Below are 18,183 nucleotides of genomic sequence, written 5' to 3'. Positions count from 1 at the left end.
GCCTCGAGCTCCATGCTTGCGCTCGCCGATCTGGCGAGCGGCGAGCTTGAGCTGGCCAGAGATGGGCGAGCCTCATGCTCGCCAATGAGCTCAAGGCTCGGCTATCGCTAGTTGGCGGCAACAAACCGGTAAAGAAGAAGCAGGGAAATAAAGGAAAGAAAAAGAAAAATAATTCGAATTTAAATAAATAAATTAATTAAATAATAATTTTAAAAAAGAAGAAGAAGAATGAAGGAAGATGAGGAGGAAGTGAGGGTTTGTAGGGATATGAGATAAGAGAAATCAAGTGGGGAAAATGTTTTCCACTTTAAAGACTTTTTCTTTTCACGGAAAATGTTTTCCCTAAACAATTTATTTTTCGTGAAACAAGCGCCGGATAATTTTAAAAAAATATTTTATTTAAAATTATTTTCATGAAATGAACAAATCCTTAGCAAGCAAGCGATCAATCTCTCACCCACTATCACTAGGCAACATCCATGGCGATCCAAGCCACGTCGACAGCGATAGCCACCGCCGTCGAGACCTCAGGTGGCTGGGCTGAGGTCGCAGACAGCAGGCCTAAGACTCGCTGAGGCTTTCTCCTTCTGCCGGTGATGGAGGGTCAACTTGGGATTAAAGTAAGCGAGCGCAAAGTAGGAAAACTGAAAGTATCCCTTCATACCCGCTTTCCGAAATGCTCCAGAGCCGAAGCTTTAAGCTTCGATAAAGCAACTTTGGGGTCAAAGTCTTTAAAGGAAAAATTTATTAGGAGAAATGATGAGGTGAGGATCCATAATTCCCGCAAGAGTGACACCACAAATTTCTTTTAAAGAAACTTGAAAATCTTATCATCTAGTTATCACTCATTGACTTTCTTTTTATTTGCTCGTTTTAGGTGCTATAAAGCTTTTCTATTGGTAGTAATCTCTCTCAAATATCTTGTATTCTTTTTTTACTTAAATAATTAATTCGTGATATCCTTATCTTATTATATTATTTAAAATATTTAAACTAATTTTCTTCTTAAAAATTCCAATCACAACACGAAAACGCACTAAATTTATTAGACAAGCATCTAAGGCTTCACCCACGACCCAACTCCTTAGGACTTTTATAGTATTCATATACATCGTATGATTTTTGCATCTGAAAATTTTGTAGAAGTTGAATATCATCTTAAACATGTTACGAATTAGTTAGAGTGACCCGCATGTGTTAATCAATGAGGTAAGATCTTCGGAACGTGCCACGTTCTTGACTAGATTATCAATGTTTTGTATTCTAACTGATCTTTCTAACAAGATGATAATGGAAGATGTGCTTTATTAAGGTCATTTGATTGTGCAATAACTGAACACAGTGCGAAACCATGAACAAGAATTCCCTCCGGTACCTGTGGCTCATTTCTTTTGAAATAAAATTCCGCATAGTATTTCATCTATATAGATGATTTAAATAACCACCAATATTTGATTGAATCAAAACAAGCATGTAAAGTGTGTTTTATATTTTCTGGACTGGGAAGTTCTCCTATAGCAACACTATGTATATCAGACGTGTTTATTTTTTATTTTTCTTTATCCGGTTTAGAGTAAGAGTTACAAAACTATTTACACATAGCCTAAACTGAGTTTTTAATTGGAAAAAAAAATGGCTGAAATAGGACCAAAAGGACCATACATGAACTATCGGTTGCCCCCCTCGCTACATTATGTACATGTGGAACATTTCTCGTCATTCTTGAGAATGACAGTGACCATTAACCCGGCGGCACTCATTTATCAAATGCATAAACTTTCACTCAACAACCTCTAGAGGCTCAAAGCTTATTTACAAGGCTTTCCCGAACGCACTTGTTATCAACAATGGCAAGATTCGAGCTGCTAACTTACATGAAGTAGGTATGAAGTTCGGATATTTCCCAACCTACGAGAGCGTCTCCTCAAACGCTTTTGATCCGTCTACAATAAACCAACATGCTTGCACGTACGTATATAGAAACCCAAAATTGTGTCCAGCATCAACATGCACATAACCAAGGGTCGAATTACAAGTTTCTATCTCCTAATTTTTTGATTGATTTCATACATTATAGTCTACGTCTTTTCTCAGGGTCGATCTGGCCGCATACTCATTCTTCAAGATTGATTCACTCTACCCTTCTTCTACCCCAGTCACCACCGCCACCTTACATTTCAACCCCCCACGATCTCATCTTCCGCCATAGAACTTATCTTTATTCATACGAAGATTATCAATATCTTGAGTTGACCAATAGGGTGGTTGATCGCCTTTGGTCATGGCGTGCGTTTTCTCACGCAAGCGGGGCCGGAACGAGTCAGAATCTTGATCACATCATTCCTTTGGCACTTTGTTGCGGGGGTCAAAGTAATCCATGGATGTCATTGTTTGCTCCAGTTTATTCCAGAGGATTTGAATGCCACGACATTAGGGTGGGAGATGATGTATAAGCCCACAGAGAAGTCGCTTCCAAATGCTGCTTGATGAATTTCGAGTACACCCACAGATACATCTCTGACATCACCCTTCAAAGAAGAATTCAATTCAGTACGATATCACCAGTTGAAGAAGTCTTCACACCTTATTTTTATCAGTATCAAGATTGATTTGGGCCGCTATATTATGTGCAGAATGATTCCTTACAAAAACTATATATATCGAAAAGAAAGTTGATCGTTTCTTTTAGTTTCTTTTTTTTTTTTTCAGAGAAAAGGATCAAGAATTTTTCTCGTTATTTACTCATACACTACTTTGCATCCCAAACTTAAAGTTTACTTTCTTAATCTCAGAGCTGAACTGCACAACTAAAGACCGATCAGCCCTCCTTCGGTAGGCACAAAAAACGAAGGGGAGAGGTGTGTTAAATGTTAGTAATTAAGCCAAATCCACTGGACGTTTCCAATTAAGCAAAGAGGTTATCGATTCATTAAATAAGTTGTCAATTTTAATGGTTGTTGATTGCTACCTAATTGTCAATTTACAAGATTGATGTCAATGTCTATTTGGCTTCCAAAACGGGTGCATGAATTGATAAGTCTTCATCATAGTGTTGCTTTTAAGAGTCCGTTTGTGTTTCAATGTTTAGTTAATGTTTTGTAACTATCATGTTTCTATGTCAAGTTTAATGTTTTGTAAATTTTCTATTTCTAGGAATGCTAGATATATTTAAGAGTTATTTAAGGGTCATGTGACCATCCTATTCAAAGGCAAGTATTGTAATCATTTTTAATAAGGTGAAAGACCAAAAAAAAAAAAAATTTATTCACCTCCTTCTCTTCTTTGATTTGTGAGTTGTGAGCGTGTTCACTTTCAAATTTTCCTCATCGATAAAAGCATTTTTGGGACAAAATGGACAATTCGTATAAATATATCCATTGGTGATAGTATAATTTTTCAATCTAATACGAAAGCTTAAGGTTCAAAATGGTGGCTAAAAAAGTAATCGATGCAAAGTAGGGGCACATAAAGTTGCTATCTCATGGAGGAAATAATAAATGAGACTGCATTGGGAGTGTCACGCCCCGAATCTTGAGCGCGCGCACATCCCTCGGTGGTCAAACAAATTGCGACGTTCCTAGGACACGTTGCTGACCCACTCATTTTATACACATGCGAAAGTGAATTAAACAATCTCCAGACAACAAACAAACATGGGATAGAAAAACAGAACAATCAATTTAAACCAAACATATTTTATAAACCAACCGGGTCATAAGCAAAAGGTCTAGACCCTACAAGTATATATACAAGAGTCTAACTCAAAAGGAGTTACTGAGCTGTCTAAGTTCCAGGCTCTTCATCTATAGGCTCTGGGTCCACCACGATACCATCAGGGGTGTCAAGATCCATAGCGTGTCTTACTTTCCACTCTCCGGTCCCAATGGGAGGCCCATCAAAACCCTGAAAGGGACCCTCTCGACCCCCTTGAGGAAAGCCAATAAACCATGTTATGAATCAGTTAGATACCAACTGTAGGCCCTCATCAACCCATACCACGGACTCAACTAGCTCTTGGGTAGACCCGTTAAACGGGTGGGTTGGGTCGGGTCGGGTTTGGGTTGAGTCATAAATGATCCGACCCAAATCGACTCATTTAACCCATTTATTGCAATGCAAAAATTTTGATCCATACCCGACCCGACCCATACCCAACCTATATCCGATCCATTTAACTAAACTTAATTTATTATATATATTTTTTTTAAAAATGGTATTGCTAAAATAATTTTAAACAACACAAATTTAATGGACAATTTTTATAATTTTAAAATAATTATTTTAAAAATCAATTTTAATGATCTTTTATTATTTTAAAAATAAATTTTTAATTATTTTTTTTTTTTTAAATATAATTTTCCTTTTTTATTTTTATTTTTTATTTTTCTTCTTCTTCTTCTTTGGTCAACCGCCCCTCGAGCTTGCTCGCTCGCCAACGCCGGCAAGCTCGGGCCTCGCAAGATCCGGCAAGCTCGAGCTTGCCGGCGTCGGCAAGGCATTCGCCTCACCAGATCCAGTGAGCTCGAGGCCTCCGCCTCACCAAATCTGATCTCGAGGCTCGCCCGCTCGAGCTCGGGATCTTGCCAGCTCGAGGCTCGCCGGCGTCGGCGAGCTCGAGCTCGTCGGATCTCGCGAGCCTTGAGCTCGCCGGGCGTCGGCGGCCTCGCTAGATCCAACAAGCTCGAGGCTCACCTAGCCGGTCGCTAGCCATCACCGTGCCGGCAACCAGAGGAAGAAGAAAGAAAGAAAAAATTAATTATAATTTCGGTTTTAAAAAAATGTAAAGTTAAAGAGAGAAGAGAGAGATTGTGAGGTTTTGGCTTTAGGTGAAAATAAATAGGTTGATAAATGGGTCTTAAATGGGTGCAGAGTTGACCCATTTAAGACCCATATATCTCACTCTCTTTAATTTTAATACACATTATGGGTGCTTTAGAAAATAAAGCTTGACCCATTTAACACCTTTATAGTCTTGGGTCAGGGTGGTCCCGAGAATAGGGAATAAGGTGTGCTCAAAATCCATCACCTGTGGAACCCTGTATCGAACGTAATGCTCATCCATCTAAGGACTTGTAAATTTTAAACCACGATAGGGTGAGACAATGTCTCAGCGAGTCTACACCATAAACCTCGATTAGGATGAAAATTCATCTAGAGGCGACCTAAACACACATTATATAAGACTTACCTCGTCTCAACACCTCCCTGCACATTAGTATTGTTCATATAAGATATGCATACGGTAACTATATTCGATAATTGAAACACTTCATTTTCATATATCAATCAATCACGGGAGTCCCTAAAGCGTTATGACACATCACATTCCGTGCCACACAATTTTGTCTCATAATCAGGCACAGTCAAATCACCCATTCAAGTGTTCCAATTAATTATGAGCCAACGGTCACAGCCAATTCAACAGTTGGCAGTCATCTGGCATAACCGAGCGTTGTCTCGCCCCATCGAGCACAGCAACGTCTACAACTAGACGACATTTTTGAAGGAGCATTGGCTCAGCCTCCACTGTGATCGGCATTTGTTGACATGGGGCATTCCCGAAGGAGCATCATCTGGCGTAAACGCTTATGATGGGTTCTCATAACGATCACACACACATCCAATCCCGACCAAGGACATTGTGCTTTGCACTTAAATGCCTCAATTTCAAATAATGTACTTCGTCTATTTTCTTCATATTAAAAACACTCGGTAAAATAAAATGTGCCATACTTTCTTTTCAAAATTCCACTATTTTATATAATACTTAAAATATTTTTGGCGTAAAAAACTCACACACGGTATTTTTCTAATTAAATGCTAAAGATACAATAATTTTGAAATAATAATTCAAAAATCATCACTCAGCATCCAATTGTAAATTAAAAATCAATTGCACAAACCAACTACACCACGACGATCAGCAAGAAATTCTAAAGACCGGCTATCTCGGTATAATTTTCGCTAATTAATAAATAATTAAATAAATTGCAAAATAATTAAATTAAATCACTAATTAATCTACCTAAGCTAATCTAACCACCTAATTGGACTAATTAACTAACCTAGCTTAGGATAAATACATTACACTAATTAGACTAATCATCTAAGCTATATAACCACCTAATTAATCTAACTAATTAACTAAATAACTAATCACACTAATTAAATTAACCCTTAATCCTATCTAAGCCTAAACTAATCCACTGATTAGTCATTAATCCACCTTTAAGTGTAATTAGCATCCTAATTGGAGATTAAGAGGTAAACTTACCGGTTTAATGAGCCGATGAGTTCACAACGACAACGACGTGAAAGCGAGCAAGACTCAAGCCTACAGCGACATCAAAGGAGGCTCGGAAGGGCCCGAAAAATGCCCACAAAGCTCATAGCTCAAGTTGTGAGTTCAATTCTACTTTGAGTTGGTCCAAAGGAGCCGAGGGGCTTGAATGAGCTGGGCTTGGGCTGGCTGGTCCGGCAAAGGGTGTTAAACACGGTGGACGGGCAACCTGATCGGGACGGCAGCCAAGCAGGGATCGGCGACGGTGGGCTAGCACGAGCAGCAGTGGCTGACCTAGGCTCGGGGACAATCGAGCAGAGATGGCGTGAGTAGACGGGCCAATGGAACTGGAGCTAGCGCGAGCAAGCTGCGACTTCGGCGGGTTTGAGCGGTGCTAGGTGGTTAGGTTATGAGAAGGTGAGATGCAACAACAACAATGGAGAAATGAAAAAGGAGCAGAGTTGGAGAATAAGGTGTTGCAATAGTGGGGGGTGGTCAAGCAAGCCAAGGGGGAAGAGATGAGGGAACCAAGGGGGACAAGGGGCCTCCAAAGTCAAGGAAAAATATCTAAAACACTCAAGTGCAACCCCATAAGTCTTCAACTATCACCGGCAGCCATTTTTCCCTCCCAAACTTCCTAAGCAAGCTAAATTGAGGTCCAAATGTTGCAACCCCCACAACCCTACGAATTTCATGAATTTCCCTCACCAAATCAACTCAATTTCACACCAAATAACTTCAATTCAATGGCCAATAATGCCAAGGGGTAGCCTAGACCAACTTCCACCATTTCAATCACCAACCCATCCAACTTGAAGGCCCTTCGAATTTCTTGAATTTAAATTGCCCAATTTTGAATTTTCGCCAAAAGTCTAAGCTCTTCAAAAATTCTTCAAATGATGAGTCGCCGTTCCAAAAAAATAAATCATGACACGCTGAAACTTTTGATTCCCAAAACCAGGTTCAATTCCATGGTTAATTTCAACTGGACGCGATTTTAGCATAACCTAACCTACCAGGTAGCTTTTATGAATTTTTAACACGTTTGACCCGTGGTCGATCATTTCAATCCACGTTTGTGCATCTTCGACTCATAGACGTCTTTCAGTTGTCATAAAATCTCATAATTTCAATTACGAGCTTATGATACATAATCGATAGAAAAATTGGTCTAATACCGTTCGATGCAAATTTTGTAATCAGGTGGAATCACCCATAATTTAATTACATGTTTCTGTCAAATCGACATATCTCTGATCTCTAATCGATTTTAACAGTGCCGTATTGACCCTTGCCAATTAGCACGGTCGAGCGGTCGGTTTCTGATCGAATTCTCAAGTTTATCGCGTTTATATCCCTTAACGGTTTCACCTAATAGATTAGTTATCTCGTGAATGATTAGCTTAGAGAAAATGACTATAGGCGCGTCGATGAAAAGCCCATTTCATTTAAATCAAAACAGGGTTGAAAATCATAATGTCACGGGGAGATGGCGGATTTTCATGTCAATAAGATGATCACCCAATTTTAGCTTAAGTACTTGTCGTGACCTCCCCGAAAGTGAATTACCCAAGAAAAAGCTAATGAATTACTAAGTCTGAAGACTTAGCATGAACCCTCTTAATTCCTACCAATCACAACTTGACACTCAAAAAAATTAATCCATCTAGACATGCAATTTTACTCAATTTGAAGCTGCCACTAATCAATTAGGGTTGATTAGAAACCTAAGTAAAGTATGAGAGAATACTTTACATTTGTGAACCATAGATTCAATAGGTTTGGGGACATGATTATACTAGATTGATCTAACGCCCTTTCGATACCTTTTTATTTTAATTTCAAAAATATTTTACCAGCAGTCTTGATTAATTTTAACCTAAGCCACTAATATGCAAAAGCGGGTGCACAATCAATAAAATAGCATTCAATAAACCCAAGTGATAAATTGAAAGAATTATGACCAACCTAAGCAAAACAAACTACAATGTTATTAAGCTTATTCTAAAAATAAAAAAAAAAAAAACCTACAAAATGTTAATTAAAAATGCATGCCCTAAACATGATTCCAAAATGATATGACACCTAAATTTAATTGCATGATTTTTGCTCTAATGACATGTGAGATGCAATTCACTATGACATAACTTGGACCATCACAATACGTGTGCAATCTGATTTACGTGATCCTAAATATCCATGTGCTACATAATGATCGACGTGGTAATTCCATGTGCATGCATGTTCTTTTGATAATTTTCTTTTTCAGAATAATGCAATTCCGAAAATTTCTTTTTGTTTTTTTTTTCATATGCAACCTAGATGAAATAGGATTAATTATGAATTAACCATATTAATTAACCGAGCAAGTGACCTTTGTGTTTTCCTTTTTAATAGATAAAAAAAATGACTTAAAATTTTTATTGATAAAAAAAGTGATATGATGATGCAATGCAATTTTTTTTTAACTAAAATCGAATAATGCATGAAAACTCGATTATTAATTATAGTCGACCGCATGATGGGAACACTAAGGGTGCGTTTGGTAACGTTTCTATTCAAAAATTGTTCCAGGGAACAGAAATAGAAAAAAAAAAAAAAAAAAAGGAACACGTTTGGTAAACTTGTATAATTTTTTTATTTCTTTTAATTTTTTAATATTTTTATTTTATTTTTTATTTTTCCTTTTTTATTTTTTCTTTCCCTTTTTTTCTTTTTCCTTCCTTTTGGCCGATCGCCGACCTCGGCCATGGCCGGGACCGGCCAACGAGGCCCAACGGCCTCACCTAGCCACGGCGAGGCTCACGGCGAGGCCGAGCCTCGCTAAGGAAGGCCAGTCGTCGGTCTCGGCCATGGCCAGCGACTGGCCAACGAGGGCCGGCAACCTCGCCCAGCCACGGTGAGGCTTGGCCTCATCAAGCCACCGCCAGGTCGGCGTCACCTAGCGGTGGCCCAGTGAGGCTAAGCCTCGCCAAATTTGGGCGAGCTCGAGCTCGCCCAGCCAAGGTGAGGCCGAGCCTCGCCAAGGGCCGGCGACGCTTGACCTCGCCAGCCATGGCCGAGGCAGGCAACCGACCAAAGAAAAAAGAAAAAAAAAAGAGTAGGAAAGAAAAAAATTATTTCTCAAAGTGTTCCAAAAACAAGAAATAAGTTTTTTTTTTCTTGTTTCTTTCCAATTTTGTTCCTTGGAATATAAACAAGTCCCAAGAATAAAAATGCAAACAAACGCGTTTCTATTCTTTTTTTTCCCCGGAACAAAAAAATAGAATTGTGTTCATAATCAGAAATAAAGAACACAAACAAACAGGGCCTAAGACATTGAACCTAAAACGTATGACTCACTAACTAACGCGCAACATGTGGCATGCGTATTATGAAATCCATATGACCTAAATAACATTTTCTATTTTTTTATTGACAGAAAATTATCCTAATTCCATATGAATTTTAAAAATCAACATGCGTTGCTTTAAACATGAAATGTGTACGGACCTAAGTTCTAGATATGACAAATGGTGCATGATATGCGATGTGTACGTAACGATTAAGTATCAAATGACGCATCGAGATATATGTCCTATTGATAATCCATCAAAACAATTCAATGACATATTATCTTAGTGCGAATCAATCACACAAAGCAATTCATAAATTTGCCATGAAAAGTCAAAATAATAAAAAATCTAACCCGACATCTCGCGGCTCAATATTTTTACTATTATGACTTAATACGAAAAATTTCCTAATCAGATAAATGATTAAATATATCACAACACATCAAGTCAAAATTGATATATATCACTAACTAAGAAGCTAAATTTTTGAACTAATTTTAGTCTAAGGCGATTACCTATTTCACGACACTGTTTTCACGAGGGTGCGGCGGCAGGGTTTGATCAAGAATGAGCTATGGATGAATGATATCAACAAGGCGTTGGTCGTCGATGGTATCACTGATGCTGTGATGATCACCGGAGATCGTGGCAGAATAGGAATGTCCGGGCTGATGACGAGCTCGCTTGGTGAGGCAAAGGTCTACGGATGGCTAACCGGAAGGCCGAGGAAATCACCAAGGCTGGGTTGGATCATCGTCGAGGATGTTTTTTTTACCACAACGCGACTTCATTAATTGATGAATGAAATCACCAAGGCTGTCTTGACCATTGTTATGTTGCACATGTTATAGGCACAATTGCAAAAAAGAATACCTACGATTGATTGGTGTTGTTAAATCAAATGGTTACTATATGCTCAATAGCATAATATTCATTAATTTTTTTTTTGTTTTAAATGATTTGGACCTAACAAGAGAAGAAATAGTACAAACTTTGCTTTACTTTACTTATCATTAAACAGAGATTACTATTCTTAACTATATCTTACTTAAAAGCTTAATCAGAGTATGAGAGTGAGTCAAATTATTTTCGCCCACCTATAACAATAATTCTGGTGATGCACATCATTGTTGCTAGGGAATTATCGTTATAGGGCAAGGGGACTTGTCTTTCGATTTCTATACAATTCAATGCTCAAGTTCTAAGAAAATGGCACTTGTTCCGTGTGATTTTATCTTGAGAAGCAAATGCCAATTCCTTTCATACATGTCACTAGCCGACACATCAAAGTTGCCCAATCATCACCAAAATTACCATACTTGAATATTATATTTAATAAAAAAAAATTATTGAAATTTGTCGTGAATTTTCTCATTACATTCGATTTTTTTTTTTTTTGTTATTTCAATATAATTCATGTCGTGTTTAAATCATGCTATCATGCAATATTCATGGTGGTTCATCCGACCACTCGTGGGATCCACCTTCGGCCCAAGTTAATTGGCTCAAGCTGACAAGCTACACAACCGGCTGTCATTGGTGAGAAACCGGCATTTCCCAATGACATTCAATTGGACATGCTCCTATAAGTATACACTAGAAAATAGAGAGAAACAGATTTTCCTACCTTTCACTTTTTCAGTATGGCAACAGAAGAGGTCGCCATCTTCTTTTACCAACCCCAATCAATCCCACCGTTCGAAGTAATTGGGAAGATCCGACAACTGTGACACAGAGAGAAACATCAGCCATGAGATCCAATATTCCTACAAGGCCACAATAATGAACCGCAACCTCCCAAACCGATAACAATAGTTGGGGCCATTATTATATATAATCTGAGGGTTGCCTGAAGGCAAAGAGTGCATTTGGTTTAGCATTCCCAATGGGGCTTTTAGCCTCCAAAGCCCCTTGGGAAAATGCTGGACTATTTGACAACTATTTTGAAGTAGTTTTCAAATGAAAGCTAATATTGGGAAAGCTGAAAACCCAATGCTAGTCGGGACTAGCTTTGAGCTTTCAACATTTGGCCAAATGCCGAAGTTTATTTTTTTCTTCCAAAACTATCCTCACTCATTCTTCAAATTTCTAATTTTGCCCTTGTTATTATTTTTTTAAATACCAAAATAATGCTAAAAAAAAATCAAATGTATATAAATCAAATTAAATATGTTTTGGTCTTTTTAAAAAAATTATTTATATATTTGATTTTTTTTAGCATTATTGTCAAAATTATATTTAAAAAGTTGCATACATTATTTTTTTCAATTTTAAACAAATAACAATTAAAAAATTCTGAAAAAGGGTTTGGTCTTTTAAAATTATATATATTTAATTTGATTTCTTAGCATTATTTTCAAATTTACATTTAAAAAGTCGCATACATTATTTTTTCAAATTTAAAAAAAATTACAAATTAAAAAATTTCAAAAATTTGGTCATTTTAATAAAAATATATAAAATATATATGTGATTTGATTTTTTTTAGTATTATTGTCAAAATTTATATTTAAAAAGTTGCATATATTATTTTTTCAATTTTAAAAAAAATAAAAATTTTAAAATTCTGATGAAGTGTTTGGTCTTTTTAAAATATATGTGTGTGTGTGTATTTTATTTGTGTACATTATTTTCAAATTTATATTTAAAATGTTGCATACATTATTTTTTCAATTTTAAACAAATAAAAAAATTTTAAAAAAAAAAATTGACGAAGGATTTGGTCCTTTTTAAAATTATATATATATTTTGATTTTTTTAGCATTATTGTGAAAATTTATATTTAAAAAGTTGCATACATCATTTTTTTTTCAATTTTAAGCAAATAAAAATGAAAAAAAATTAGATGAAGGATTTAGTCTTTTTTTTTTAAATAATTATTTATGTATTCATTTTTTTAGTATTATTATCAAAATTTATATTTAAAAATTGCATTCATTATTTTTTTCAATTTTAAACAAATAAAATTAAAAAAATATTAATCATCGAAAGAGCTTCTTGTGTTTTCTACAAACAATATTTCTCTTAAAGTTATTTTTTAAAATATAATTTTACCAAATAACCTTTACATTTATCTAAAGTTTTTAGATTAAATTGCTTCGTATTTTCTCAATAAATTTTCAAAATACCGAATTGCACCTAGAATCGTCGTTGTCATGTCCTAGGTCGACTTCTTAGCGCGAGAGAACGAAAGAGAGACCAAAGCCAGATTTATTTTTTTCCAGCGCCATGACGCTTAGCTGCAGGTACCCTCTCCTTTTCTTATCCATAGCCCTTATTTCATAAGAGGAGCAACGTCTTCTCGATCACTTCCATGTCACTGTCATCACGCCTTATCTTGTCAGATCTAACAGATGTAGCAATAAAAGGGGGTACCCTTCTTGTTTTTTGGTTTTAAGACGGGTGGATTTGGTTCTGGGTCGACATCGTCTGGTCGGCATTGTTGGAAGATATGTCGAAGATATGCACAGATTGTGATGGATATATTTTCCAATTTTTAATTGATTATTTTTGTATCAATCTAAGATTAGATCTGATATACTTTCCTTTTATTAAACATCCTCTGTACATTATTTAATCCTCTTTGTACATTGGAACAATCAATGAAGTGCATGTTTGGTAATACATTACTCTCTATTCTCTCTATTCTACTTGCTTTCACTTTGTTTTCTGACATGGTATCAGAGCCGTGTTCTTTTTTTCTGACTTCCGCACTTCTTGATTGCCCTCCGGACGTTTCTTGTCTTTGTTGTTGTAGGAACACTAAACCCGCACAACAAGATTAGCACTCCGTGTAGGAATCGGTATTTAAGCACTTCAAAATCATAAATATTTCCTTACCGTTTTCTGCTTTCTTTCCAACATCATGGTTAAGGAAGATTCATCAATTTCTGAAGGAAAAACTCCAGAAGAGTCGTCTGTGCAACAAGAACAGCCGAAGGGACAGCCCATCGCAGGCCAAGCCACTTCGGGACAACCGATCGCAGCTCAGCATGCTTCAGGGCAATCCATCCAGTGGCTCCCTATTCAGATGCCACCCAGCCCATGGATCTACGGGCCCACTCAGCCAAATCCATGGTCGATGGGTCAAGGCGTCGGAGAGCCGGTTCAGCCTGGTGGAGGCCCATCAACCGCTTTCGGGGCAAGCCAAACCACTGGGCCAAACCCAACGAATATGAATTATTTTCAACCGGGTATTTCGGGTCCGGGGCCAAATCCCTACTCGGTTTCTTGCCGTATCCGTTCGTCGCCTCCAGCGGTCAACCAGAGCCTGGTGATCCGCTCTACACAACGACGGGCAACGGACCGAAGCTACGACTCATCACGCAACAACTATCAGGCCCCAACAACTACTCAAGCTGGTCGGTGGAGTTCCGGCGAGCCTTGGTCACGAAAGACAAAGAAGTTTTTATTGATGGTACTTTACCGATCCCTTCGGATGAACGTATGGCGCAACTGTGGAGGAAGTGCAATCAGTTAGTCCGAACATGGATCGGCAACTGCATTACCTCTGAAGTCGCTGCCGGACTCCCACCGACGGAAGATTTGAGAAAAATGTGGGACAATATTAAGGAGATGTATGGAAAATTAGATAGGGTTAAGATTTTTACCTTGACCCAACAACTCTCGGATCTAAAACAAGGCAACATGAGCATCGCCGCGGTTTACAACAAGCTCTCCGCCTTGTGGAACGAATTGGAGGCAGTCGAGGAGAAGTTAGAGGGCCCAGATCTTACTTTACAGCAATACCGCGTCATTCGAGAGAGAGAAAAAATTACCAGATTCTTGCTGATCTTGAACGAATCTTACCAGAGTTTCCGATCTCAAATCTTGGTGATGGAACCCATGCCGACTCTTGGCCGGATCTATCAGCTTGCCGTCCAAGAAGAAAGCTAGCGTTTTGTTGGCTCTGATCTGCACAAATCCGGCGACAAGATGGCACTCGCAGCTCATGCGAGTCACGGAGGAGCCATGACCAGAGAATATGAAGGAGGATGGGCGCCGCAGATCTGGTTTGCAGGAGCAAACCCTAAATCTTTCAAGAAAGGAACGAACGGTCAGGATCTAATTGTCCGATCCGACGGTTCACGTGGACTCAATCCTTTCACTCGATCGGACGGCTCACGCGGAATCTCTCCAGCAGCTCACAGCGTTTTCTTTCAACGCATGGATCCAACGGCCCACAGCGCTCCTTTTCCGCGCATGGATCCAACGGCCTAAATGAGGCCGCGATGGCTTTGACTTTTAAACCATCCAACGGATCATATTTTGCCACGTCATCAAAGAACAATGGGCAAAATTTTAAAGGAAAAGGTAAGTTATACTGCGATTATTGCAAACGTCCACATCATACCATAGATAATTGCTGGAAATTGCATGGTAAACCTGGAGAAAAAGGAAAAAGGGATTTTCCGACAGCTTTACAGGTGACAGGGCAGCATACTGATAGATCAAATCAGTCAATTACTCATGATTAGTATCAAGAGATTATGCAGGCTCTTAAGAAGTTGGATGTTTTTGAGAGCACCGGGAGTTTTACAGGTACTTCTTATTGTTTGTTGAATTCAATTTCAATGACTGCTTGGATAGTTGATTCAAGTGCTAGTGACCACATTATCTGCAATGAAAAGTTCTTTTCACAATCAAAAAAATTAGATTTTCCTATCTCAGTCCAACTTCCAAATGGAAATGCTACCTATGTCACGATGATTGGCACAGTAATCCTTAGTCCTCTTATCACACTTCAGAATGTCTTTTATGTTCCAGAATTCCATTTCAATCTCATATCAGTTTCTCGAGCTTGTAAGGAAAACTCATGTCGTGTCCTATTCAATCATGATCATTGTCTGTTTCAGGCCCTTTTGACTGGCAAACTGATGGGCTCGGATAGAATTTCGCAAGGGCTATATTTTTGGACAAGTTTCTCCAGTAATTTCAGTTCATCTTGTATTGGATTGAATAAAAAATCATTATGTAATATTACTACCAATGATAAGCTTTTCCTTAATCATCAACGACTGGGTCATTCTGCTGCTTTCCCTTACCCTCAATGTTCAATTTGTCCTTTGGCAAAACAAGCTCGTATGCCTTTTGACAATAGCAAATCTCGTGCAAAGGCCCCTTTTTCATTAATCCATGCTGATGTCTGGGGGCCCTATCACACACCCAATCGTGATGGTTCTCGTTTCTTTTTAACACTTGTGGATGATTTTCTCGTGCCACATGGATATTTCTGATGCAATCAAAAGGTCAAGTTCTTTCTCACATAAGAACTTTTTTCTCCCTCTCCAAAAATCAATTTGGAAAGTCAATTCAACATATTCATACTGACAATTGAAGAGAATTCTTCAATAGTGAATGTGCATTCTTTTTTTCTTCAAACGGAATTTTGCATGAGAATTCTTGCACATATACCCCACAGCAAAATGGTATTGTCGAGCGTAAACACCGTCATCTTTTAGAGGTAGCTCGTGCTCTTAAATTCCAGGCTTCCATTCCTGAGACATTTTGGGGAAATTGTGTGGTCACTGCAGCTTACCTGATAAATCGAATGCCAAGTCGCATTCTCAACAAGAAGACACCTTTTGAGATGCTATATGGAAAGAAACCAGAACTTCAACACTTGAGAGTTTTTGGTTGTTTGTGTTATGTGACTATAGTGGGGTCACGAGATAAGTTGAGTCCACGAGCCGAGGCAATGCATATTTATGGGATATCCGAGTCTCACAAAGGGATATCGGGTTTTGATAAGTTGACCCCGGGAATTCTTTGTTAGCGGGATGTTGTCTTCCATGAGACTATTTTTCCTTTTGGTGACGATTTATCTTTACATGATGAGTCTGACAAGGGCATGAATAATCATCGTTTTTTATCTGAAGAAGATCTATCTCCTGGACAATCATACATCATTGCACCTTCATCACAACCACAAGGTATAATTTCCTCTCCAACAGTAGCTATGGATACTTCAGCTACACTGAACGAGGAGGAGCATAATCCTTCATCAACAACAGCATCTCCAGTGTCAAATGAAGAGACACAAGTGTCTTCGCAACCAACACCACAAAATAATCCGCCACGGCGTTCTGGACGTGCTACGCGTCCGCCCACATGGACAAAGGACTATGTTTGTGCAGCTTCAAGTTCTCAAGGTAATCATTACCCTATCTCCTCATATGTCTCTTTTCATCAGTTATCCTTGGATCATATGTGCTGTGTTAGTCGTATGTCTGGGGAAACAGAGCCGTCAAATTATAGTGAGGCAGTCAATGATCCACGATGGCAAAAAGCTATGGAGACAGAATTGCATGCATTAATTGAAAATCATACATGGGACATTGTTCCTTTACCGTCTCATCGAAAACCGATTGGTTGCAAGTGGGTATACAAGATTAAATATAAAGCCGATGGATCTGTAGAAAGATATAAGGCACGGTTAGTAGCCAAAGGCTTCACTCAACGAGAAGGTTTCGATTATCATGAAACGTTTTCTCGGTAGCGAAAGATGTTACGATTCGCACTTTCTTGGCAATTGCTGCTTTTCGTGATTGGTCATTGCACCAAATGGATGTTCACAATGCCTTCCTCCATGGTGACTTGGATGAGGAAATTTATATGGACATTCCACCGGGATTACGGAGACAGGGGGAGTCTAAGGTATGTCGTCTCCGCAAATCCTTATATGGTCTCAAGCAGGCTTCTAGACAGTGGTATGCCAAGTTTACGGATGCACTTATGGGAGCAGGATTCAAACAGTCCAGACATGATTACGCCTTATTCACATGGACAAAAGATATGTCATCTATCTATTTGATGATATATGTTGATGACATACTTATTATGGGAAATTATGACTCCGCTGTGACAAGTCTCAAGAAATATTTGCATTCCGCTTTCCATATTAAAGATTTGGGACCACCCAAATACTTCATTGGCATTGAGATAGCTCATTCAAAGCAAGGAATCTCACTTAGTCAACGGAAATTTATGTTAGAAATTATATCTGAAGCAGGTCTATCAGAATGTAAACCAGCAATTATTCCTATTGAGCAGAATATTAAATTGACTACTGCTGATTATGATGTGAGTCTACAATCTACTGAGGATGATTTGTTGCTCAAAGACCCATTAAGCTATCAGAGACTGGTTGGGAAACTTATTTATCTCACTATGACTAGACCAAATATATGTTATGCGGTTCAAACGCTGAGTCAGTTCATGCATAGCCCCAAACAGTCTCATATGAATGCCGCATTAAAAGTTGTGAAATATTTGAAGAAATGCCCAGGACTTGGGATTCTTCTTTCTCGTGATTGCAACATGGAAATGGCAGCTTACTGTGATGCTGATTATGCGACTTGTCCTATGAGTCGAAGATCTATCACTGGTTTCTGCATCAAACTTGGAGAATCGTTACTTTCATGGAAAACAAAGAAACAGTCCACCGTCTCTCTGTCATCAGCTGAAGCTGAGTATCGATCCATGGCCAAGACCATATGTGAGGTAGTTTGGTTACGAGGCTTACTTCTGGATCTCGGAGTACAAGTCAAGGGATCAACCTTATCGTGA

General features: G+C 38.3%; 1 protein-coding gene across 1 annotated transcript; it reads left to right on the top strand.

The window, feature by feature from the left end:
• The first annotated feature begins 16,573 nt into the window (after window positions 1-16,573).
• Window positions 16,574-18,183, top strand: LOC120286471 (uncharacterized mitochondrial protein AtMg00810-like). The gene is made up of 2 exons (XM_039298691.1): window positions 16,574-16,766; window positions 17,360-18,183. Exons 1-2 carry the CDS (start codon window positions 16,574-16,576, stop codon window positions 18,181-18,183), a joined length of 1,017 nt encoding a protein of 338 aa, XP_039154625.1.

Source organism: Eucalyptus grandis, chromosome 1 (genome assembly GCF_016545825.1).
Source record: "Eucalyptus grandis isolate ANBG69807.140 chromosome 1, ASM1654582v1, whole genome shotgun sequence".
Lineage (NCBI taxonomy): Eukaryota > Viridiplantae > Streptophyta > Magnoliopsida > Myrtales > Myrtaceae > Eucalyptus > Eucalyptus grandis.
This window is presented reverse-complemented; position numbering and strand designations above follow the sequence as displayed.

Excerpts from the sequence above, each read along its gene's own strand:
- LOC120286471 (XM_039298691.1), top strand. The coding sequence starts at position 16,574 with ATGGATACTTCAGCTACACTGAACGAGGAGGAGCATAATCCTTCATCA. Across the intron at positions 16,767-17,359 it reads TGCAGCTTCAAGTTCTCAAG|GATTCAAACAGTCCAGACAT; the intron begins GTAATCATTACC and ends TTATGGGAGCAG.